Below are 22,673 nucleotides of genomic sequence, written 5' to 3'. Positions count from 1 at the left end.
TAAATCTCTTACGACGCACGAACGCATGCATGCATGACAGAAATATGAATCTTAATCGACTTGATCTCCATCCAATACTGCAGGCGTTATGGGCCTGAACAGGCTTTCGGGCACGTCGCACGGTAAGCCATTGACCTGTTCACGTGTAAATAGTTTTCAGTCGGTCATTCTTCTTCACCTGTCCTCGAGACCACTTACATCGATATCGAAACATGCCCATGGGACATCCTTTCTGGAACCAGAGACTGAGGCATGCGCATAACGCAATTCGTCTCCTGGTCCACCTCTAAAAAGGACGATCCTAAGAGTTTTGCCAGTAGTCCAAGAATCGCCTGTCCAGCGAGTCAGTCAGCTCATACATACCTCGATCCTGTAGAATCTCGAGAATTATGTAGCTAGCGTACCTAATTGCGGCATTAATACTGCTCTGTCGCCCGTATCGAAATTGGCAGGTTTGTTCTCTGCTGTCAACAGCTTCGTAGCCAGTTGATTACACACAATCACCTGCAAAATTAGATTAACATTTGGATGGACTTGGCGGAATGCCCCGAGGCATGAGGATTGAAGTTGAAAGGACTCACAGCGGATCGATGAACAGTGGTAGCTTGACCTATCTTCTGTTTTGCTCTGGAATGGCCTGATCAGTATAGACCGGTTTGCGGGACGAGGACATACTCACAGTTCCATGATTCGTCGTCGAGCTCCCATCTCCAGTCCAGGTTGTCGGAAATGATAGCTCAACGTGTCGATGACGACAAGATTGACCTGTGCGGAGATCAGCAGAGCTCAAGATCGTCCAGACATGGTTACTGAAGGATTAAAATGCCTACTTTCGGATGGTGTCCTAACCATTCGTCGAGGGTGTGGAGAAAGGCGATCATCTGGACTTGATTGAGGATGCGAACAATGTGGATTCCGTGGAGTATCTGCTTGGGGGAGACTGCATGGAACATGAATTTTCAGCTTCCCGTTCACTAACCGAGAAGAGCTCAGAGGTCGGGCAGCTGACTGGATGTTGTGCGAGTGATTATCTCGGCTGCAGCAAATACTCTTTCCGACGTGATCGCCCCTTCAGTGTCTGCCTCGACGAGGTCGGAACACGGATCAGCATCTTCTTCAGCTCGACTCGAGCCACGCACCGACAATGAGTACTTCTCCGCTTTCACGTCGACCTTCCTCTACATCCGAAGACACATCTACACCTCGCATCTTCGCCATCCGCGCGCTGAGCACGATCCCCAGAGCGACCGCCGTCTTCCCTCCTCCTGGTGGTCCGGATATTTCCACAGTCATACCGGGTACGATCGCCCCCGTATCTTCCTTTTCTTTCCCCTTTCTCGATCTTCCATCTCGAGCGTGATCGTACTGACTCGAGGGATCGCCGAATCGGCTGATCAGGGTGTCGAGCGAGGTGGAAAAGGTCGAGAAGTGGGGAAGGAGAATGGTGGAAAGGAGTTCTGCGGCTGTCGACGATTGAACTTGGGATTGTGTGTGTAGAGGATTCGGCGTCGATGATTCTTGGTTGGGCTGCGAAGGTCCAGCTTGGAAGAACGAGGTATCAGCTGATGACTGGACATGTTGACCGGCTGAGCAACTTCACCTTGGTATGAATCGATCTGACGGAGTAGGTCTTCAGCTTGTGTAAAAGAGATAGACAGCTCTGTGCCATTTCAGTCAGGTCTTCTTCGTGGTTTTTGAACATTCGCTCACCTGCACTAAGTTCTGACGCTGAGACCTGCTTGACGTCACCCAGTGTCTTGTATCCAGCTTCGGTCAAGGCGACCTTGGTCGAACGACTGAAGATACATATACATATGAATGATCAGTTTGGATAATTTTGATTCCCCGCGACGCCCGCTCAGAGGTGAATATCTCACGGAAGACTCAGGACTGTGATGGAACGATCGTCCTGTCGCTGGACGGGCTGCGAGGCAACCATGCTGTTCCTCAACTCGAGCGCATTCATTCAATCCATCCACACGAGACGGAATGCACAAGTCGATCGCGTCCAGTTGGAGTGTGGTAACTCAAGTCAGACAAAAGTCACAAATGAGCGGGGCACCAGACCACAACAGTCCTGGGATGAGGTTATGTAAACAGATGCCACAGACGAGATATCCCCGCTTATCCCCATCCACGTGGCCTCTTGTCGCGCTCATCATCATCTGCTGCTTCGCTCACGCGGCCCCAGGAAAGATGACATGTACAGCAAAACGATTAGTTACATGTTGCATCGTTGCGAGCAAGTCGTTGCATCACATACACACACTTGTACTGGCTCTATCGCATTCTCACTCGTCACACATCGTCCCTCACATCGCTCAGCCGCAGACCTGATCCGTTCTGCCATCTATCTCCTCTAGCGAGCGAACGCATCGTCCCGACCACTCGCTCTCTCTTCAGCCTCTGGCATTAGCCATCTCTAAATCAACTGTTCGCCATGGTACGTTCATCCTGGTTCGGGATGTTGACAGGGTGCTGACCTATGCTTGCTTCTTCCTCTTCCTCGTCGCCCTTTTCGGTCCGCCTCAATCATACCAAATGATCGGACTAAACGCTCATAGTCTGTTATGGAGCTGAACGGCGGCTCCGTCGTTGCGATGATCGGAAAGGACTGTGTGGCCATCGCTTCTGACCTGCGATTGGGAAATCAATCAGTCGGCGTGGCATCGAATTTTGAGAAGGCAAGTATCGATACAGTCCTCTTTCTTTTGCACAATTGAGCTCATGCGATATTCTAGGTCTTCCCCGTGAACGATAAGCTTTACTACGGAATACCAGGTCTCGCTTCAGACGTCTACACGTTGTAAGTATCCTCATGTTCCTCACTGATAAGACGAAGCTCATTCAAAGTGCTCAAATGCAGACGAGAACATCTGCGATTCCGAGTCAACATGTATCGAATGAAGGAGGAGCGAGAGATCACACCCAAGACTTTCACCCACCTCGTTTCTAGCACTTTATATGAGAAGAGGTCAGCTTCGATTGAAACCAGATGCGAGGCCATAGCTGACGTTGTATGACAATAGATTCGGTCCATTCTTTGTCGAGCCTGTGGTCGCTGGTATCCCCAGCCCTACACCGCTGGATCCCCATCCTCGACCATTCATCTCCACGATGGACACGTAAGTCAACTTTAAGATTTCGTGTGTCGCGCCAGATCGCTGATGACAGCTCATGCTCAGTATCGGTTGTATAACAACACCGAAGGATTTCGCTGTTGCTGGAACGGCAGCTGACAAGCTGTATGGTGTCGCGGAGGGATTGTGGGAGCCTGACCTTGTGAGTCATACGTTCCTCACCCAAGGTTGAGTGATCACTGATCATGTGGAAACTGTAGGAGCCCGAGGACTTGTTCGAGACAATCTCCCAAACACTGTTAAATGCTGTTGACCGAGATGCTCTGTCTGGTTGGGGAGTGGTCGTTCACCTCATGTATGTCTTTGTGACGTGCACATCACCATACCGTGCTGATCGGTCATGATTTACAGCACCGCCGACAAGGTCGTCACCCGGACTCTCAGAGCAAGGATGGATTAAGGAGATATAGCAAGAAGAGGGCATTAGACAAGACTGAAACGATCACGACTGCATGTATACCATTCATCAGATGCGTCTCACGATCGACACTATCGATCTAATCATATGGGTATACGGATAGACCGAGCCAGCATTTGCTTCACCGCCAGGACCTAATCAAAAGTGGTATATCTCATCTTGCCAGAATTAATGAGGCGCTACAAATTCATTCAAAGAGACGACTGGGTCTGATCAAGTGCAAGCTGATATCTGCCCTGGAGTCCTTTCAGGCTTGCTCCTCAACATGACTCAAAGCTCTTTCTGGCTACCCATTCATTGATGTCTTGGCTATCGCCGGCAACCTGTATCATGCATCAGGGAACACCAATCACGACGGTTCGGATTTGGATGTATCCCTGAACTGTTGCGCTTTTGACCCGGAGGCATGTGTTTTGGTTCTCAGCTCGGTGCTATGTGTAAGATCCTAGTCACAGCTTGAGTCGCTCCTTTGTTTTTCGTTAGTAAAGAGACATATCAATACGTGCATCCAATGTCCGGTCATGCGGTCTGCATGAGACCATCCGTGGAGACGCTGACAAGCAAAATCATGTACATGTGAAACGGCTGCTGGGTCTGTCTTCAAAGTCCTTATTGACCACTTCATCTCCACACCGTTGGGTGACTTGCACCGTGTCTGTCGTCTTTGTTGGTGGGTTTGAGTTTGAGACTTGTAATCGCCCTCGCACGCGGATTGAGAGACTGCTGATGATCTGGATCCCCTTGACATAGTATATGTGACTCACTCACTGGTGCCAACCGAGGACGAGGTCGGGCATGTCGAAGTGATGTTTTGCCACTGCTGGTGAGTTGATTCTCTCATTCACACTCGATGTATCGTGCACTTTTCCTCTGACCTGATCCGATCTCATCCGACACTTCCTGTCCGAGCTTTGGTTCTTTGATCTCTCTCAAGGGCCGGAGCGTAGGCTTTTTGGTTCCCAAGCAACATGCTTCTTGATTGTGACCGGTCAACTCGGGTGCCCGATAAGTCAACAACATAAGTGAGTAACTGAAGGTAAGATCGCCACCTAGTCACCCCAATCGAGGGACTACCGTACACCCAAGTCTTCCATATTAGCACCCTGGGTCCTCTTGTTTTCCTCTCCAAAGCCCTCTTACCCTTGCTCGACAAGTCCACCCGTCCAGTATTCGCAGCGACGACGTCGGTCTTGTCCTCCATCATCATCAGAAGTTATGCACCGTTCTACACCGCTCCATACCATGCAATATTAGCAACGCGGGACGAGACTCAACTTGCTGGTCAAAGGGATCGCAGTCGAACATCCCCAATATCATCTCTCTCGTTCTCCAGTGAGTACAAGGTCATCCCACGTTTTCTGCCTAAGAGTCTGTCTAGTCCGCCAGGATTCTTGAACGATCGAACATTGCTGATCCCATCGTTGAACTTGATGCAGTCCCGGTCTCGTCATCACCAGGAACACACTCTTCCTGCATGACATGCTCACAAGGATCTCAAAGACTATCGGCGGTATCGCACCAGAAGCGTGTGCGTCAGACCTGATCAAGATTGTCGACCAGTCGAAATCCGGTACATTCACCAATAACAAGGGAAAGCCTCTCCCCTGGTAGACGATCACGCAACTTATGCGCGACTTCAATAGCTAGTCAATACATTCGCAATGCATTTGCTGATGGCCCTTCGGCAAGCCGTTCAATTCCTTGGAGCTGCGAGGTGCTGCTCGAGACTCTGTCATGGATGGTGATGGTGCATACAAGACATGTAGTACAGATCTTTCCTGTCGTTATGCTGTAAACTTACTGGTCTTCGTCTAGCCAATCAAGGAATTGAGGTGTGAAGTACGTCAAGATAATGCTAGCTCCTGCGAGTGACAACCGATCTCATCAGTCTGACCTCGGTGCCACACAAACATGATACTCGACTCACCAGCTCGGACCATACTCTCCGTAGTCTCAAATGCCATATCCTTCAGGCCATAGATACCCTTCTCGGCACCCGCAACGATCATCGCATACTCCCCTGAGACTTGATAACAAGCCGTTGGATGGTTAGGTGCGTATTGTGTACAGTCTGAGATGATGTCGAGGTAAGGAAGGGACGGTTTGACCATGATGATATCGGCACCTTCATTGGCGTCTCGTACCTAGATGACGTTAAAGGGAGCCTCGCAAGTCAACTTCCGGCGTCGGACGGCTACACAAAAGATGATTGATGACTCACAATTGCTCGCCGGGCGAGGGCACGGGCGTTTGGTGGGAGTTGGTAACACTTCCTGTTACCGAAGTTTGCAGGGATACCAGCGGCTTCTCTGCGGTAGCAAAGCATCTCAGATCAAGGTCTCGATCCACCTCCCCACTGTACCTTGCAACTATGTGGAGATTGGAACTCACCTGAAAGGCCCGTACAGTCCACTGGCAAATTTCGCCGAATAACTCATCAGAGCGCATCTGTTCCCAAGCCCAGCATGCATCAATCCCAACTTGATAGCCTTGATCCTGCCATCCATCATATCGCTAGGAGCGACACAGTGCGCTCCAGCTTTAGCATAGGCGACGGCGACCTCTGCAATACGTTGTGCGGAAGCTTCGGGGTCGACTGTAGGAGCGTTGGAATGTCCCGGGTTGGGAAGGGAGGAGAGAATGCCGCAATGACCGTGGGATGTGTATTCACAGAGACAGACATCGACGGTGAGCATCAATTGAGGAAAAAGTTTAGACAGGAATTTGAGGGCTTGGATGACCGGGGTGGATTCGTCATCGGCTGGGCTGCCTCGGGGGTCCTGCGTTCAGCAAAGCAGAACATATCAGAACTTGTCCCGCACACAAGCTTGGATAGGCAGAGGATCAAAGGATCTGTAGGCGGATAGACTTGATCATCTCAACTCACCTTCTCCATGGCCTCGGGTACTCCAAACAGAATGACGCCTTTCAACCCTTTCTTCACCAACGGTCCCAAGAAGGCTTCGAGCTTGTTGATACCCCATCGCTTCTGCCCCGGCAGTGAAGAGATGACGACCTCGGCATCTGGATCGTCCGAGAGGAAGATGGGGTAGATGAACATGGATTTGGTGAGGTTTCGTCCGTTGTTCTGCCATTTTCGAAGAACGGGGTGGTGGATACCTCCCGAGATCATGGAGCTGTGAGGGGTAGCGAGCAAGTGTCAGCCTGGGACGGAGAGCATCCGGTAGGGACGAAATAATGGATCATGTAGAAGGGTTCGTGTGTGATAACACGGCCAAGTGTGACACACTTACGTGACATCGAGCGGGGGAGCTTGAAACTGAAGATAGAACGTGGGTGAGCTGACGACACGAAGGGTGATGAAGCGAACACATACTGCGCTGGACATTTTGGCTATGCTTTCACGTGCGGATCGAGTGGGATTGATTGATGACCGGGTGAGACCCTTTCTCGAGCTGTATGAAGGGAAGAAGAGGGGATGTTCGAGGATAGATGATGGTGATTGTTATAGATGTATATATATGCAGTCGATGGTCATACGATGATGGGTTTGATTTTCCGATTTCAAACATTCAGGCGGCCCAAGCCGGCCGGTGGCGCGGATCCACGTGCCACTCTCTCACGGTGGTCTCCGTCCGGGATGTTCCGAATCAGTGTCACTCACTCACCCCTTTCAACGACATTCACTGCTCAGATATACTGTCCAACAATCCACCACAGATCAACATCACTCGGAAACAAAGACGAGACACATCCCAAGTCCAAACACCTACGACAATGTCAACAAGACCATCACAACCTTCGCAATCCCAATCGACCCGGACTCAGATCGAGATCGAGTCCGGTCCATCGACCAACGCTACCACCAGTCCGCCCTCACCGCCACCTGTCGGTGTCCTCAAATTGCGAGGGGGACCATTGAAAAAGTCGAAAGTCGTGTGGAGTGAGGAGACAGTGGATAATGAGGGGATGGGCAAGAAGAAGTCGAAGAGTGAGTCCGGGATTGGGAATGGGATTGGGATTGGGATTTGCGCTTTTTGCGACTTGGGTTTCGGGGTCTTGGAGCAAGAGCATCTATCTGTCTTGGGTGGGAATGTCGGACGCGCCAGGTGTTGGTTGGCCTAATACCTGGCTCGCCTGATGTTAGATAGGTTATCTAATATTTGCTGGACCCTATGTGGGCGGAGCGGCAGTGGGATAGTCGCAGGACCGCTGTGTAATCCGGTCTACAAGGGGAGCTCAAAGGATGATCCTCGAGGGCAATGGCTGACTTACGCATACCATCCCATCGTTCTCCTACCTCCGCAGTCTGCTGTATATATCACAAACCACGCGCATTCGACGAATCATCATCAGACGACTCGTCCTCCTCATCCTCATCCTCATCCTCCCTCAGTCGAGCAACTCGTCAGCAACGTAAATCACATCGACATCATCATCATCATCATCATAAACATCATGGTGACGATGTTGGTGGTGGAGAAGGAGATGGACAAGGACAAGGACAGAGAGTGAGAGATGGGGCTGTTGTTGAGCACGGACAAGAGACGGAGAGCTCGGAGTCGGATGGTGGGGATGGTGATGGGCGTGCTAGGTGAGTGGGGGGAAAGAGTGTCGTGGTCGTGTTTCCTCGTTTGCTCCTTAGATTCCTCATCACCTTTCTGTCTCCCTGTCAACTTGCTTGATCATTCTCAGAATCGTCTTCCCTTGGCAATCAAATTTGATGCTTCCCCCCCCCCTTTGAGATATCGCATCATCGGTTCTTCCTCCACATCCCATGCTGACCTTTACAATCAGGCCCGCTCGTAAACCTCGTAGACATCAACACCACCACTCGCACGACTGCGATCACTCAGACGGAGCTAAACCAAATCGATACGACTCGCAACCGAGACCTTCCGGTTCTTCAAAGGGCGGCAAGGATACGGTGTAGCATTGCAGCGCGTCTCAGATATCTTTCTCTGCCCGTACTTCATCCACGTATTATGTCTAGATGTATTCATGTTGTATCTCGTCCATCTTGTCGTGAAGAGACGTCAATCTGCACTATCGTCCATGCCCTGCTTGCTGTAACCCATCTGACACCTGTCTATCACGTCGCAACTTTTTTATACCACCCCAACTTACACTACTCCAACCGAAGCTTCCTCTTCTGCCCAAACCCCCACGCTCAGACATCTCAATCCTAACCCGAACCATTTCTCTTGTTTCTCATTCATCTGCTTCCCCCTCAGCCTGCTCGTCATCGCTTGAGCGAATTGCTCTCTGAGCTTTTTCAACGCCAACAAGGTTTTCGGCGAGATGTTGTATCGGATCTTCCTGTCGAGATGGAAGAACGATGCTGGTATCTGCAGATCGTATACAGAAACACATACAAAATCAGTCACTTGTCATAGAGGAGAATGACTTTAGCAATGGGTTCGCACTCACCCCGAAATCCGCTTTGTCTCCACACAGAAGCACTAACGCCCTGTCGTCCACAGGCCCTGTCTCCCATGCGTAAAGTCGTTTAGATTGCATGAGGGTAAAGTACGCCAGGTAATTGGTCCCGAAGTCCGCTTTGGACACGCGACGATTAACCGAGCTGGGGTGCTGCGGGGCGGATTTGCTCGTCAGCGATGTTCAACCATGTACGCGAGTCCACCGTGATGCGAACTGAAGAGTTCGAGGGAGACGAAGTAGGGAGCCACCATTAGGACAAAAGATCGATCGTTGAACGCTGGCTCGAGTGACAAGCTGCAAACTCACGATCGCAACAGGTTGTTGATTGATAATTGTCTTCATACCTCCTCCCGCTCCATCAAGAGATAGCAGCTTGGGATATAGTCCCGAGACGACTGCCGCTCCTAAAACCTGTACATCTTCGCCATTGACATTGAGCTCCGGTGGAACAGTCACGAAGCGAGTTCGGACGCCTCGTGAGAACCTGGCCCTGAAAAGCAGGAACGCATCCGTCAGCTGGAGTTCAAGGATCGAAAAAAAGACCATAGCTCACTGGCTGACAGCTTGACGCTGAGCTGCGGTGGATTCGACGAACGAAGAGTCGACGAGATATCTAAATTCAAGTGATCAGGATTGTTTCTTATGGAGCATCTTGACTAGTACTGACGCTAGCAGTTGCTGTCGAAGCTCCTCGATCTGTTGCAAGTTCTGGACGCCACATGGTCCTTCAGCGGCAATTCCGTGCAGTCCGCGTCTTTGACTCACCTGCTGCGAGACGTAGTTCTTCTTACAGAACACTCGGACGAAATTGGGATTTTCCGAAGCTTTTCTCCAGCTTTGGAAGACGTTGGCAAGAGTCAGAAAGTCGCTGTTGCCTGTTGGTGGGGTGAAGACAAAGTCAGTCCATTTGATCCACTGTCACCCTCCTATGGCGACCGTCGTGTGACGTGGCATTCGCGAGTTTGGTCGATTATGCCTTTCCACCTACCTACTGCGAAGCCCTTCTTCGCCGCCTCAGCTTGGCTTTCGAACCCAAAAGGTGTAACAAATGGCGATTTCGAGTTCAATGTTGCCGCAATCGTCAAAGCCGGATCTAGACATTTGAACAACGCTGCCACAAGCAAGAATTTGCCGAGATGAACGTCCATGGGCAGTTTTGACAATAGTCTACCCATCGGTGTGATATCTTCGTTGATAGTGAGAGCTTTGACTTCGACAAGGGTGGAGATTGCACGTTGGATATTCTGTGGTGACGGAGGATCGAGTGCTTGAAGCAACACTGATTCGATCGTCTTCCCGAGCGGCACTTTGAGAATCTTGATTCGAAGAGCGAGATCCTGTAGTGAAAGACGGAGCATTTCGGGTATGGGATGTTCGGCAAGCTACGAATTCTTCGTTAGTACTCGTCACCAAAATTGCTGTCAATGCGAGACTTACTTGAGTGTCATGCCTTGCCTTCGTGAACAAGTGGAAAGCGACACCCTCTTGAACACGACCAGCACGTCCCCTTCTCTGCTTGGCGTTACTCTGAGCGATGTACGTCTCCACGAGCCTAGATAATTGTCGTTTTTCGTCGTACCTAATTGAGAATCGATCAGTTGGACATTCCTCGTTCGAACTCTCTGCCACTCACCGCATCTCCCGGTGCTTCCCACTGTCAATCACACACGTGATGTCAGGAATAGTTACACCGGTCTCTATGGAAGAGCATGCCAGTGATCAGCCAAGCTCGCACTCATCGAAAAACCGGAACCTACCAGCTATATTTGTGGCTACCAATGTGAAGTACTCATCAGGACAGCTCATAGCCCTCAATAGTCAAGACTTGTCCACTCACATATAACGATCTTCCTCACTCCTGGCGGCGGTTGATCGAATACCGCACTCTGTCCTTCTGACGATATACTACTATGCAGTGGCCACACCACAAAGTCCCTACTGCCAAATGCAGGGTGACTGCCCAGCATATCGTTCAGTTTCCTGATTTCTGCCAGACCTGGCATGAAGACCAGAGTGGCCTGTGAGAAACATCTCAGTGCTTGATCTTCGTAGCAGATCTTTTCGAGCAATCGGACAATCAGGTCGTACGGAATTTGTCGAGAATCAAGGAGGTTGACCGTAGACACAGTCGCGGATGAATATCGAGTTGAGGATAATTTGGCAGGATTGGTCGATGGTGTTTTCGTTCCGCTTCCTTCATCGTCAGAAGGATCCGAATCAGATTTGGCATCTTCCTCGTTCCATTCTACCATTTGGCTGGATGGTTTGAAATTTCTCCCTCTGACGGCATATGGTGAGGACTCGTCGATGTGCCATCCGGACATTTCAATAGCATCTTCGAGATAATTCACCTGGACAGGGAAAGTCCTTCCTGGGACAGAGAGATACGGACACCCTCCGAAGAAGGTCGAAATCTTGTCTGCATCCACGGTAGCGGACATGAGAACCACTTTGAGGTCTTTACGCTGCTGACATAGATTCTTCAGGACGATGAGGAGGAAGTCGGACTCGATTGATCGCTCGTGTACTTCATCCACGATGATATGTGTAACTTCGTCGAATGCAGTTCCCTTCGATCCTCCGCTCGACCTGCTCTCCAACATCCGTAACGCGATGCCATTGGTCACAAAAGCGAGTCTTGTGGCAGCTGATACCTTCGCTTCGAGACGAATGGAGTAGCCAACGAGGGATGAATTGGTGCCCATTTGACCAGGAGCGTCTCCAAGTTCCTGCGAGACTCTTTGCGCAAGTGATATCGCACTGATACGTCTCGGCTCAGTCACAAAGATTTTACACGGTCGTCCTTTCGCGAGCTGATCTTCCAGAATGAACGAGGGTAATTGAGTCGATTTGCCACAACCTGTCTCTCCACTGAGGACCATAATCTGGGAGGAATGAAGAGTGGAAACGATCTGCTCTCGGAAAGAAGCGATAGGAAGGTTGTTTCGTTGTTGCAGCATTGTCTGGTAGGCTGCCGAATGACGACGCCTGCCGAAATCATTCTGCAATTCCTCTGAAAAGCGTTCTTCTCGTTCTTGCTCAGCTTGGACTGTCTCGGTCGTCGTATTAGGTGGGCTAGTCTTACTGAAGTCGACTTTCGGTTCCACCGGTGGATCGACGGCCTTTCTCTCGTAGATCGCTTTGACCTTTGCCCAGACATCTCTCTTCCCAGCGTCCTCCCTATCTTTTCTCATGTTGTCAAGCTCCTCCCACAGGTCTCTATACGCAGGCGGCATCATCCTCCAATTGACTCCACTAAGCTCTCCCTCCTCGGTCAAATCGCTCAAGGCAAGTGTGGCCACGTAGTTCTCAGCTTCTGCCATATCATCACATGCGATATCTTCCATTTTCCAAACCTTTCTTCTAGTGGTTGACCATCGGACCTCCAATCCCGCTCGAGCAGCTCGACTCGCGCCCGACAGGCGAGCGTATGTGATTACCGCTTGCTTGGCTGACTTGGCTAGTGAAGCTTTGAGAATGGTCTTGGGAATCGTTCCAGCGAATGACATCTGCTTGGAAATAGGCATGGAGCGGACATTGATCAGAGTGTTGGACGATGTGTCTTCACTTGTAGATGTAAGTTCTGCAGGTTCGTCCAACATTCCACCGAATAATCCTCCATTTTCGTCGTCGTCCATTTGCGCCTCAAAGACGTCTTGCGCCTCAGGGTTTACTTCCTGTGGCTCAGATACACTGGCACCAGTGATTGCGGGGTTGATACTGCTTGCGTTCTTGTCTTGCAGTGTCGTTCCCTTTAACTTTTCAGCGAGAGCAGCTGCATCTCGCTGAGACTTGAGTCCCTTGAAGATGATATCTATGTACGCGTGAGCTTAGATCATCCCCAGATTGAGAGGAAACCGCTCACCTGCATCTTTCCGACTAAAGAAATACTCCTTCTCCACCTTTCCAATCTTATCCTTCAGAGCTCTAATCTCTGGAGTTTCCAAGACGACACCACTGCTTTTCCCCTTCTTACCCTTGCCTTTGCCCACACCTACACCACTCGCTGCTGTCCTCAACGTATCCAGCTCGAGTGAAAGCTTGGCCCACGTCTCGTTGACCTTATCAGTGTTGAAATCGTTATCAGAGTCCGAATCGGACGGTGCCCCTGCATCCAGAGACTGGAAGAGAGACACCGGAGCTGCGGAAGATGGAGTCGTCGGTGCAGGTGATGTTGCCGTTTCCGTTGACTTCAGAGAATTTGTCGGTTCTTCTGGCTCCTCAGGTACAGCGACGTCGATCAGGATTTCTTGTGTCTCGATCCATTTTGGCTCTGCAAACCGGATGGTTTTCAGCAAAAGTGATCGGTCCTCACGTAACGAGGATAAGCTTACCTTCGCGCTTTGCATATTCTCCCTGTCGTAAACATTCGTTTTCGCTCAAATGAGCCCACATCTAAACAGGATCACACATCAGCTGGGATATCTCACCATGATGCTATTTTGATCGCTTACCCATTCCAACGCTTCTTCCCATCCGTCCCCATCCTTCAGTCCTTCCAAGATACATTGCTCGATACGTTCTTCTCGGAACTCAAGCCTTTGCAAGACATGGAACGTGATAAACAGCCTCAACAAGGTCTTCTCCATGTCTGAGGGAGACGCTGCTGAGGGAATCGTTCGTATTGGCGGCTGGGAGGCATCTGCGTTATGACGGACCGTGAGCTCAAACATCTGTAGGGTGGTGTGAATGATAGATCGGAACGTACCTCTCAGTTCAACCTGCTCTTCCTCTAAGGCAAGTTCCAGCACTCTTTCCCGGATGTTCTGATTTATTTCCAGCTTCGGGAAGGATGTCGCAAGTCGACGATCATATTCGATGGCCTTGACGTCGAAGGGCAGATAAGTGTTGGTTTTTGCACATGGACGTCATCTGGGTTTTCCCCGCTTACCTTTATGATACGCGAGACCTCCTTCTCTCCCTTTTCATGCAGCTTTTCCGCTAAAGACTGCAATGCCGCTCTTTCAATAGCTCCTTCGTCGTCCCAATCTGCCTGAGCAGTCTCCCCTTTGGCGACCACTGTATCGCCACCTGCTTGCATCGCACCTGGCAGGCTGGGCACAGCATCAGAGGAGAGAGGTCCGTCTTTGGATGGCTCTGCTGACGTAGCAGGTTCGGAAGTCGGCGTGAAAGGCTTCTTGACAGCTGAGGTGGTCGCAAAACCCCTTTGGACAGCTAGGGAGAAGGTCAGATCGTCGTCAACCTCGAAAAGACTCACGTTTGAGCGACAATTTCTTCTTGGCCATGATACTGAGACGTCAAGGCTTTTGGGGACGATACCAGGAGGAGGACAAAACGACCAGTCTTCCGGAGCAATGGTGATTCACTGACGAGATCAGCGAAGTCTGAGCATCAAGCACAAAAGATGAAAGAGACCAACCGCCTAAAACGGTCAGAGCGAGATGCGATGTGGAGCTCCGCACCTTGTTTTCTGGTTCAGTAATGGGTTTTTTTCTTCTTCCATTGGGAATCTGATTTTTGATTTCTGGATTCAGGGTAAACCGATGATTAATGCAGAGAGGGTGGGATTGATTGATCATGCAACGTCTCTCTCCCCTTTTCCTTCGCTGCGTACGTCTCATGTTCATCGTATTGTCATTGGGTACGTTGCTGACTACTGCTGCTGCTGCCCACGATAACATAGGCTCTGTCATACATTCTTGTCTACTACTACCATCGCACTTTTACTTCAGCGACTCATCCTCAGAGACGAAAAGCATCCCATCGCCATTCTACAAATCACACACACACACACAAGATGCTGTCATAAATACCAGAGCCCCCGCCACCTACCCGATTACTCATCAACGATCACCACAACAATCTTTCCACTCCGATACTCTCGAGAGCCCTCTTTCGACACCATGCCAAAGAGAAAGTGCTCGCCATGCGACGGACCAGCGCGACCCATACCGCTAAACTCGTTTGATGCAGCACTCGATCTTCTCGTATGCGATACATTCACTCGATTGAGCCTCTTGACAAGCAAGTTCGAAGCTTGTGCAGGGGTGAAACTGAATGACGGTGTGGTCAAGGCCAGATGGGAGGAGGCGATCAAGCGATATGCAGTGATGAAGAGTATGGACGAGCTGTGCTGTTCCACAAAGCGAGCTCTCAACAGAGATCCGGATCAAGGATCTGGGATGGACCAAGATAGTGTGGCGGATGGTCCGAACGGTGGTGGTGATGGTGAGTCAGCAGTCACTATCCCTTCTTTCCTTTATTTAATCTCGTTGCGCGAAATCTGATACGATTGTTCTCGCTTGCAGATCGAAGAGATGGCAATGGTCGACCATTGCCACCGACTTGTCATCCTGGAGCAATCGTTACCCATTCACTCAATGCTGACGAGGAGAGAGAGTGGCGACGGTGGAATCCGAAAATTGGGGACATTGTCCTGGTCGACACGGCCGATTACGGTTTTTGGCCTGGCAAGGTCAGTCCGCATCGTCCATCGAACTGCAGACCACACCTTATCAGATTTTACTTCGTACTGACGGTCACTGAATTCAGGTGATTGACAAGAAGACCTTCTTTCAAGGTAGAACGGTTCCCAGAGGGAATCATTTCTTTCCCGTGCGGATCTATAACGAAAATGTGCCTCCGTGAGTCTAAAGAGCTGTCATCTCATCGCGAGCGGCTTCCATGCCGGCCGGCGGACGTTTCGCACGCCCAACGAGTGCGGGGTCCAATGCTGGTGACAAGATTGCGAAATACGAAATCACTTCCACACGCTTACGTACGACCGCTTCGTCTAGTATAATCACCATAAAATCTCGTCTCATACCCCTCAATCTCCGATCGACCCCACCTTTGCTCGCCTCTCCCGCTCTACTCAGCGCATATCACCATGCGGCCAATCCCACCACATTCGATATGATGGCGTCTGCTCGCGAAAGCTTAGCTGCGCACAACCGCACTCATCCAGGTGTCGGCGAAGATGAAGATCGCATGAAGGTCAAGGTGGAGAAAGAAGCGTGGAACAAACAGGTCAACTGGGTGATGAATGAGCGACGGCTGGAAAAGCTTCGGGCAACGACAGAAGAGCGGGAGAGGAGATTAAGAGAGGTGGCGAAATCAAGCTCGACTTGTGTATTAGAAGGTGAAGGTGGCAGAGCAGAGGACGGTGACAGCAAATGCGATGAAGAGATCTCGGAGATGTTGGGATGTCCAAAGAAGCGAAGAATGACTACACCCGAAGCGAGCGGTCGACATTCTGCCGGAGGTTGTTCCGACTTGACATCGAGTATATTCGGTCCCATGACACCAACTGGTGGAACATCGACACCTCAGCGAACGTCATCGCCTTCGCTCGCATCGTTTATCCGACCAGCTCTGTCAACGCCTCAACGACCCAACTCGCCACGACGCATGACTCGAAGCGATAAACGACGTAATGGGATCTACACTGGAATGGGTGAACATTCTCCACGAGCTAATCGGATGGGTACATACACACCACCGCGAATCCTGCCTTCGGGAGATGAGACCGCCCCTACATCACACATCAATGGAAATGTGAATGGTGGTTCTCCTGCACCGACTCTTTCCAAGTTTGATTTCGTCAGTCCCCTTGGTCCGGTAAAGATGGGCCAACTCTCAGATATCAACATGCCCACCTCGCTCGGGAAGATAGGTCGAAGTGGGAGTTTGGAGGTGGTCAGGGAGGAAGAAGGTGAAGGGGATGAAGATGGGTGGACGGTGGTGCATAAGAAGAAGGGAGGTTCGGGGAGAAGAAGAGCCGGTTCTGAGCCGTTGGCAGAGAAGGGGATGGCGTTGGAAGTGGTGGGCAATGCATGCGACGAGGAGGATATGGAGTTGTGATAGATGGATCTTTTTACTGTCTTTGGTTGTATCGTTGTCAGAGTGTCATGTACAGCCAGTGCCTCCTTTCCGACCAATATTCCATCTTGACTTCTCAGCATCCGGCGTCTTTTCAGCTGAGCGGTCCAGAATGCTGTTGGGTCCGTCCTCATTGTCATCAATAAGTCACAGTGACATATCATGAGATCCACAAGCGGCGACCTCCGTCCCTGTATTGTGATTTTTGAACATCAGATCTCAAATTCGCTTATTATATGATTTTCCATCCTAGCAACAACAACAAAAACGACGAAGACGACGACGGACGATGATACCTTGATCAAAATCACAGCCCATGCTCAGAAGCCATTGGATTGGCCCTCGTACCCTCTCAGGTTTCACCACATCTCACTCCGTCGCTCGCTTGCACCTCTCCAGAATCCGATCCATCATGTCGTCCTCCCAAGAAGGTCGAGGTGGAGGACGTGATATCGTAGCTGTTATTGGGACTACGGGAGTCGGTAAATCCCAACTTGCGGTATCGCTCGCCCAATCGCTCAAATACCATCCCCCTTCTTCTTTGACAACTTCATCAGCCTTTCATGGCGTCAAGAATCCATCGTCAGATTCAACGATCCCATCTCGCGGTATGGTCCTGTCTGCAGACTCGATGCAGCTCTACACAGGCTTGGATGTCATCACGAATAAGGTCACGGAAGAGGAGATGGGAGGCGTGGAACATTGGGGATTGGATTGTGTGGTCCCGGGCCAAGGGGGAAGTTGGGAGGTCGGGAAATGGTGTAATGAGGCGGATAAAAAGGTATGTTCGAGTCTTCACTTCCGTGGGATTGCGTGAACGATTGTAGCGGATAGAGTCAGTGGGGATGAACCGGCAATCGCAGATAGATTGAAGGAAAACTTCCCCATTTAGGGGTCGTGTACTGTCCAGCTGCAGGAGATTGGTGGAACGAGCGGTGGCCTCGAAGATGACGACCAGCAAATTCTACAGACGCTAACATCACGTTGAGTACAGATCGCATCGCTCGAGCCGGACACACTCCCCATAATATGCGGTGGAACGCATTACTTTATCCAGCACTACCTCTTCCCACCACCCGAGCTCAACTTCGATCGTCCTTCAAGCCTTGATACGACTTCCACAATACCTGAATCTCCATCGTTGCGATGGACTCCACCTTGCACTTTACCGCCTCTCCCCGCAGACCTTTCACCGGACTTGTTGCCTTTGCTACAAACATTCTGGACGCCACATCCGATCTGGCCCAGCGACAATAGCACATCAGGAAGGACAGGAGAAGAAGAACCAGGTCCATCAACATCCAGAATAAGTCGGCCCACTACTAGGGACGATGGACATTTACTCGCTCTGCACAAATTATTATCTGCTGTGGACGAGAAGGAAGCAGGCAGATGGCATTGGCGTGATGGAAGGAAGGTGAGACGGGGCCTGGAGAGATGGTGGGAGAGCGGTGGTGCCGTTCAAGAGCGTGCGGAAGAGAGCGAGCAGGAGCAAGTCACTTCGAAAGGTCGTAGGGCAAGGTGAGTCACAATGCGATCTGACAGAGCAGAAAAGCAGCATGTTGATTATTTCGACGATTTGTTCAGGTTCCGAACACTGGTTTTCTGGGTTTACGAACCGTTGGAAAGTCTAAGACCGCGGTTGGACCAGAGGGTTGACAAGATGGTAGAGGTGAGCAAGATCTACTGCTCACAGACCCTCACTGATCACGGTCTTCTCATACCGACAGAATGGCTTATTGCGGGAGATCGCCGAGCTCAGAGGGATCGCTGAAAAGGTCTACGGCTCTGCGGATGCGGTAGATCACACGGAAGGAATATTCCAATCTATCGGTGAGTTGCTTTGTAACCAAGGTCTTGTCATCAGGCACGACACATAGCCTGCTTTTTCTGTTCATTCCTCGTGGCTGACTGATGATCGCGATTCCACAGGCTACAAAGAGTTTGCTGCCCTCACTCTCGCGCAATCTGACCCACAATCCGATCCTCGATTTACATCAATGCTGGATCGGACCAAATTGTCCACTCATCAATACGCTAAATCCCAACTGAAATGGATCAAGAAGCAACTGTTACCTGCTGTGAGAGAAGCGAGAACCTTAGGGGGAGAAGTTGAGGTTTACGTTGTTCCAGGGGGAGATCGAGGTGTAGGACCTGCTGTTGATGTGTTACATGGTGAGCTGGAAAGAGTGGTCACTTGATGGTCGACTTCAGCTGACGGAGATCGAAGCCTTCCTGAACCGCCAAGATCTGCCTAGTCCGGAAGCGCTTGGACATGCCGATGCGAGCGGTTTGCTTGCTTGTTTTTCAGAGACGGATGCCAGAGTTCCAGATACGGCAGAGTGAGTGTCACGCTGCGATGGCAGAAATGTCTTGTCAGTGTGTTGATGGACAGAACAGACGACAAGATATCAATGCTCGGAGAGATTGCGAGGCATGTTCGACATCTGGTCGTCCGTACTCTGTCAGTCTGAAAGAATGGGACAACCATATCAAGACCAAGATACACAAGCGGTGAGCGAGGAAGTGTGTGCGCTCAGTGATATTCGGAACACTTCTGACCAGACATGACTTCATAGTAACGTGAACCCTGTCAAGAGGGACAAGGAACAGTGGATCGCAATGCAGCGAGCGAAGGGCGAGGAGAAGAGAGCCGAGAGGGAGAAGTTGAAGGTGGGATTGGTGGAGCAGAAGGGGGATGCTTGAAGTGGAGCAGGAAGCATAGAATGTAGTACGGCCAGGTCAGACATAGTAGATGGGACGGTAAATACGCAGGCTCACTGCATCATCAATACCATATCTTCCATCATCGATCAGCATGAAAGCGAAGCATTCATCATCCAGTAACTCGTTGTATAGCCATTTGCCACGCCCAATGACTTTGGCCCCGAATTGCTCCGAAATGTCTACGATGAGCCTGATAATCGTACTACCACACTCGATTGATTGACGAATAGCATCCACTCAAGATCAAAGCATACACAGACATCGTAACAACTATAAGTTACAATCTCGTCTTCAACTCACGACCAGTACCCATAACCTTTCACCTACCTGAATCGTCAAGCCGAGGGCACGGATATCCACAATGGCCACTTCGATCATGCGACAGTCTGCTCTGAGGCGATTGACCAAGCGTACGTGACGGCCTATTATGTCTCGTACCGTCAGATCCGATCTCCAATACTTGGGTTTTATCCCCGTGGTGCGACTTCTGTTTGCATCGTCTCAAGGGGGAAAGGGGGAAAGGGGAAAAGGGGGACAGGGAGCGAGAGAGAGCCGAGGATGGCCCTTGATCAAGAACGGGGAGAAACCTGAGCCGGACAGGGGATCATGTACTGATCACTAGGATTCGTTTCGCAGCTTCCATACTCCGTGCTTCGGGACCTGGTCTGATGCTTGCTCAACGACGGTGAGTGTATCTGACATCTGGAGGAATGGACGGCAGCGATGTCAATAAGGGCGACCGGTTGAGTGCAAGGTTGATTAGGACAGGAGAAGAGCAGGCGATGGGGAAAGGGGATTTGTTCGTCGGATTGCGGGTGGGCGGCGCTTGCGGTTGTATGGAGCGAATCGCGGAGACAGCACAAGACGCGAAGGAGAGCCACCGTCTGGGATCGCCACTGACTTCGATATCTATCTTAGCTTCGTTTCCACGGAAAACCTTACACCCGCAGAGAACATGGCCTTGTTGAACACTCAAAGGGAGAAGAGACCCACATCGCCCCATTTGGCGATCTACCAACCTCAGGTAGGTACTCCCTTGCTGTCATCGAGTAGGTGCGATCGGTATACTGACTTCTTCGTCCTGCTCCTTCTACTTCAACTTCTCACATTCATGCGTTTCCTTCCCTCGTCTACTTATCCCATCCATCAATCTTCCACCGACGCGGTCCTCTGCGCGCCTCGCCCACAGCTCACATGGGTCGCATCCGGTTTGAACCGAGTCACCGGCGTAGCTCTCTCCGGCGCTCTCTACCTCTCAGCAATGGCATACCTTCTCCACCCCGTCTTCCCCGCCATCGACTCTGCTCATCTCGTCCAGATCGCTCATGATCTGCCAGTCTGGGCCAAGACCTCTTTCAAGGTCCTGTTGGCGTTCCCGTTCACGTATCACACTTATAACGGTTTGAGACATCTGGGTTGGGATATGGGCAAGGGTGAGTCTGGATCTATTCTTCAGTTGGAATGTGTGGCTGGACGCGACCAGACGGGAAGGGAGAAGCGTGCTACAGGGCAGCTAGGACGTACTGTGCTCGTGTACACGCCAAGCGATCTGGACCAGGATTCGATCGCGCGAGAAACAGCCCAATCGGACGCAGTATGCTGACACTCCTATCTCAGGCCTCACAATCAAGGGCGTCTACGCTACCGGTTACACTGTCGTCGCCGCTACTGCGATCTCCACCATCTACCTCGCATTCTTCGTCTAAACGATGCAATGTGAGGACGATGCTGGGCAATGGTGATGGTCATGGGTTGAGTGGCACGTTTCGGTCGTCGTGGTCATCCAGGATAACTTTGTTGTCCGCTGTATTTGTTCGTGTGTGAGAGATAAGAATGCAATGCATAATCGCAGCGGGCAGGGTTATAATTCTGGTACAACATGTGATCGTCAAGGGTCTCTTGAGTATGATAAACTGAACGAGGGCTCTCTGCTGGTTATCGGAACCATGCATTTACACCTACACCAGAGCCATCTACGCCTTCAGCGGCATGCCACCACCCCTCAGGGACCAAGACCGATTCTCCAGCCTCCAAAGTCACTTGACAAGCTCCTGGCATGTCGAACGCCGCGTCAAGCTTTGTACGCCAAGTCTGGACGATAGCATGTGGAAGATCGGACAAGTCGTCGAGTGTGTTCGAAGTGGAGGTGGTAGGGCCAACGGGCGGGGACGTGGACGTTGTTGAGGTAGGAGAGGATGGTGAGGAATAGATGCGTGAGACGGGAAGTGGGATCTGGGACGTGTTGGTGTGGCGGGGCAGGGATGAGATGTCAAGGTGAGGGACTGCTCCAGGTGGCAAGATGTGGAATGTCTTCTTGCCAACGACTGGTAAAGAGATGACTTTAAGCGTCAGCCATGCTGTACTGGTGCACGTAGCAATCTCGATAGCGGTCTCGCAGTCAAACAAAAAAAAAGGGAAGACGCAATTGAATAACGGCAGTGATCTGATGGTGGGTGATAAGGCATGAAAACAGCGAAGAAGGATAAAGTGGAAGAATCTCACTCTGTGAATAGATTCCATGATACGGATCCTTATGAAAAGGCGTGAAACTACCCTTCGGTCCTATCCACATCGTACGTCTATACAAGCTCTTCTCCTTCCCTTCGTAGAAGTGCGGCAGAACAGGAATCGCTTCGAGGAGATTGGGTGATGAATCGAGGATATCTGATTGGGCTAGGTACGCCGTCGGGAGCTCTTCTGAGGGTGATGACGAGGGAACCAGGTTTAGGATGAATGCGTCCAGGAACAGACCTGCACACAGTAAATGAAAACAGGTAGCCCTGTCATTATCACTTGGTATCTAAAGGCCAAAGACTGGCTGTGGAGATCAAGAGTACTCACCAAAGGGCATCCAGACTCTCTGCCATTCCTTATGCAGATAGCCCCTCCCTTTCTTCCCAAGTTCCACCTCCACGCTCTTATTCTCGCCGACGCCATCTCTCACAGCTTTCATATGATCCGATAAGCTCCATGTTTTTAATGCTGGCCAATCAGAGATCAGGTCAGGGAGGTGGAGGGGTGTAGCACGAGATGGGCCAGCGATGAGATGTGTTCTCAGAGCCGAGGGACTGAGAGAACATACCGATTTCGCTGAGCGGATAATGGGGGCGAGAGTGGGTGTACTCATTGTCTGGTGTGTGTGC

The 22,673-nt window shown here is 50.9% G+C and overlaps 9 protein-coding genes across 9 annotated transcripts; 5 read left to right on the top strand and 4 right to left on the bottom strand.

The window, feature by feature from the left end:
* Positions 1-51: 51 nt before the first annotated feature.
* On the bottom strand, positions 52-1,939 carry IAR55_001768 (uncharacterized protein; the record flags this gene model as incomplete). The annotated part of the gene is made up of 11 exons (XM_066944891.1): positions 52-135; positions 199-332; positions 405-504; positions 582-627; positions 680-765; positions 831-940; positions 1,010-1,078; positions 1,140-1,541; positions 1,601-1,660; positions 1,711-1,796; positions 1,878-1,939. 11 exons carry the CDS (start codon positions 1,937-1,939, stop codon positions 52-54), a joined length of 1,239 nt encoding a protein of 412 aa, XP_066804814.1.
* A 631-nt stretch (positions 1,940-2,570) lies between these two features.
* Positions 2,571-3,540, top strand: IAR55_001767 (uncharacterized protein; the record flags this gene model as incomplete). The annotated part of the gene is made up of 7 exons (XM_066944890.1): positions 2,571-2,684; positions 2,742-2,806; positions 2,867-2,974; positions 3,030-3,125; positions 3,186-3,282; positions 3,341-3,435; positions 3,492-3,540. The coding sequence occupies 7 exons, from the start codon at positions 2,571-2,573 to the stop codon at positions 3,538-3,540; spliced, it is 624 nt and encodes a 207-aa protein (XP_066804813.1).
* A 1,815-nt stretch (positions 3,541-5,355) lies between these two features.
* On the bottom strand, positions 5,356-6,907 carry IAR55_001766 (uncharacterized protein; the record flags this gene model as incomplete). The annotated part of the gene is made up of 6 exons (XM_066944889.1): positions 5,356-5,420; positions 5,486-5,702; positions 5,780-5,867; positions 5,950-6,338; positions 6,446-6,695; positions 6,813-6,907. 6 exons carry the CDS (start codon positions 6,905-6,907, stop codon positions 5,356-5,358), a joined length of 1,104 nt encoding a protein of 367 aa, XP_066804812.1.
* Positions 6,908-7,296: 389 nt separating this feature from the next.
* IAR55_001765 (uncharacterized protein) lies at positions 7,297-8,452 on the top strand (the record flags this gene model as incomplete). Its single annotated transcript, XM_066944888.1, has 3 exons — positions 7,297-7,510; positions 7,828-8,113; positions 8,317-8,452. The coding sequence occupies 3 exons, from the start codon at positions 7,297-7,299 to the stop codon at positions 8,450-8,452; spliced, it is 636 nt and encodes a 211-aa protein (XP_066804811.1).
* Positions 8,453-8,642: 190 nt separating this feature from the next.
* On the bottom strand, positions 8,643-14,207 carry IAR55_001764 (uncharacterized protein; the record flags this gene model as incomplete). The annotated part of the gene is made up of 17 exons (XM_066944887.1): positions 8,643-8,867; positions 8,950-9,111; positions 9,268-9,451; positions 9,515-9,574; positions 9,629-9,669; positions 9,727-9,836; positions 9,950-10,343; positions 10,399-10,540; positions 10,595-10,658; positions 10,719-10,733; positions 10,799-12,775; positions 12,827-13,234; positions 13,296-13,356; positions 13,416-13,603; positions 13,670-13,784; positions 13,853-14,136; positions 14,180-14,207. The coding sequence occupies 17 exons, from the start codon at positions 14,205-14,207 to the stop codon at positions 8,643-8,645; spliced, it is 4,458 nt and encodes a 1,485-aa protein (XP_066804810.1).
* Positions 14,208-14,825: 618 nt separating this feature from the next.
* Positions 14,826-16,785, top strand: IAR55_001763 (uncharacterized protein; the record flags this gene model as incomplete). The annotated part of the gene is made up of 4 exons (XM_066944886.1): positions 14,826-15,150; positions 15,231-15,397; positions 15,475-15,566; positions 15,720-16,785. The coding sequence occupies 4 exons, from the start codon at positions 14,826-14,828 to the stop codon at positions 16,783-16,785; spliced, it is 1,650 nt and encodes a 549-aa protein (XP_066804809.1).
* A 430-nt stretch (positions 16,786-17,215) lies between these two features.
* Positions 17,216-19,509, top strand: IAR55_001762 (uncharacterized protein; the record flags this gene model as incomplete). Its single annotated transcript, XM_066944885.1, has 8 exons — positions 17,216-17,584; positions 17,798-18,324; positions 18,391-18,475; positions 18,534-18,636; positions 18,736-18,978; positions 19,034-19,145; positions 19,204-19,317; positions 19,383-19,509. The coding sequence occupies 8 exons, from the start codon at positions 17,216-17,218 to the stop codon at positions 19,507-19,509; spliced, it is 1,680 nt and encodes a 559-aa protein (XP_066804808.1).
* Positions 19,510-19,891: 382 nt separating this feature from the next.
* On the top strand, positions 19,892-21,236 carry IAR55_001761 (succinate dehydrogenase, cytochrome b556 subunit; the record flags this gene model as incomplete). The annotated part of the gene is made up of 5 exons (XM_066944884.1): positions 19,892-19,940; positions 20,167-20,215; positions 20,449-20,554; positions 20,720-20,963; positions 21,148-21,236. The coding sequence occupies 5 exons, from the start codon at positions 19,892-19,894 to the stop codon at positions 21,234-21,236; spliced, it is 537 nt and encodes a 178-aa protein (XP_066804807.1).
* A 229-nt stretch (positions 21,237-21,465) lies between these two features.
* Positions 21,466-22,657, bottom strand: IAR55_001760 (uncharacterized protein; the record flags this gene model as incomplete). Its single annotated transcript, XM_066944883.1, has 3 exons — positions 21,466-21,854; positions 22,033-22,281; positions 22,372-22,657. 3 exons carry the CDS (start codon positions 22,655-22,657, stop codon positions 21,466-21,468), a joined length of 924 nt encoding a protein of 307 aa, XP_066804806.1.
* Between the last annotated feature and the right edge of the window lie 16 nt (positions 22,658-22,673).

Source organism: Kwoniella newhampshirensis, chromosome 3, assembly GCF_039105145.1.
Source record: "Kwoniella newhampshirensis strain CBS 13917 chromosome 3, whole genome shotgun sequence".
NCBI classification, from domain to species: Eukaryota; Fungi; Basidiomycota; class Tremellomycetes; order Tremellales; family Cryptococcaceae; genus Kwoniella; species Kwoniella newhampshirensis.
Note: the sequence above shows the minus strand (reverse complement) of the source record. Positions and strands in the feature narration are given on the sequence as shown.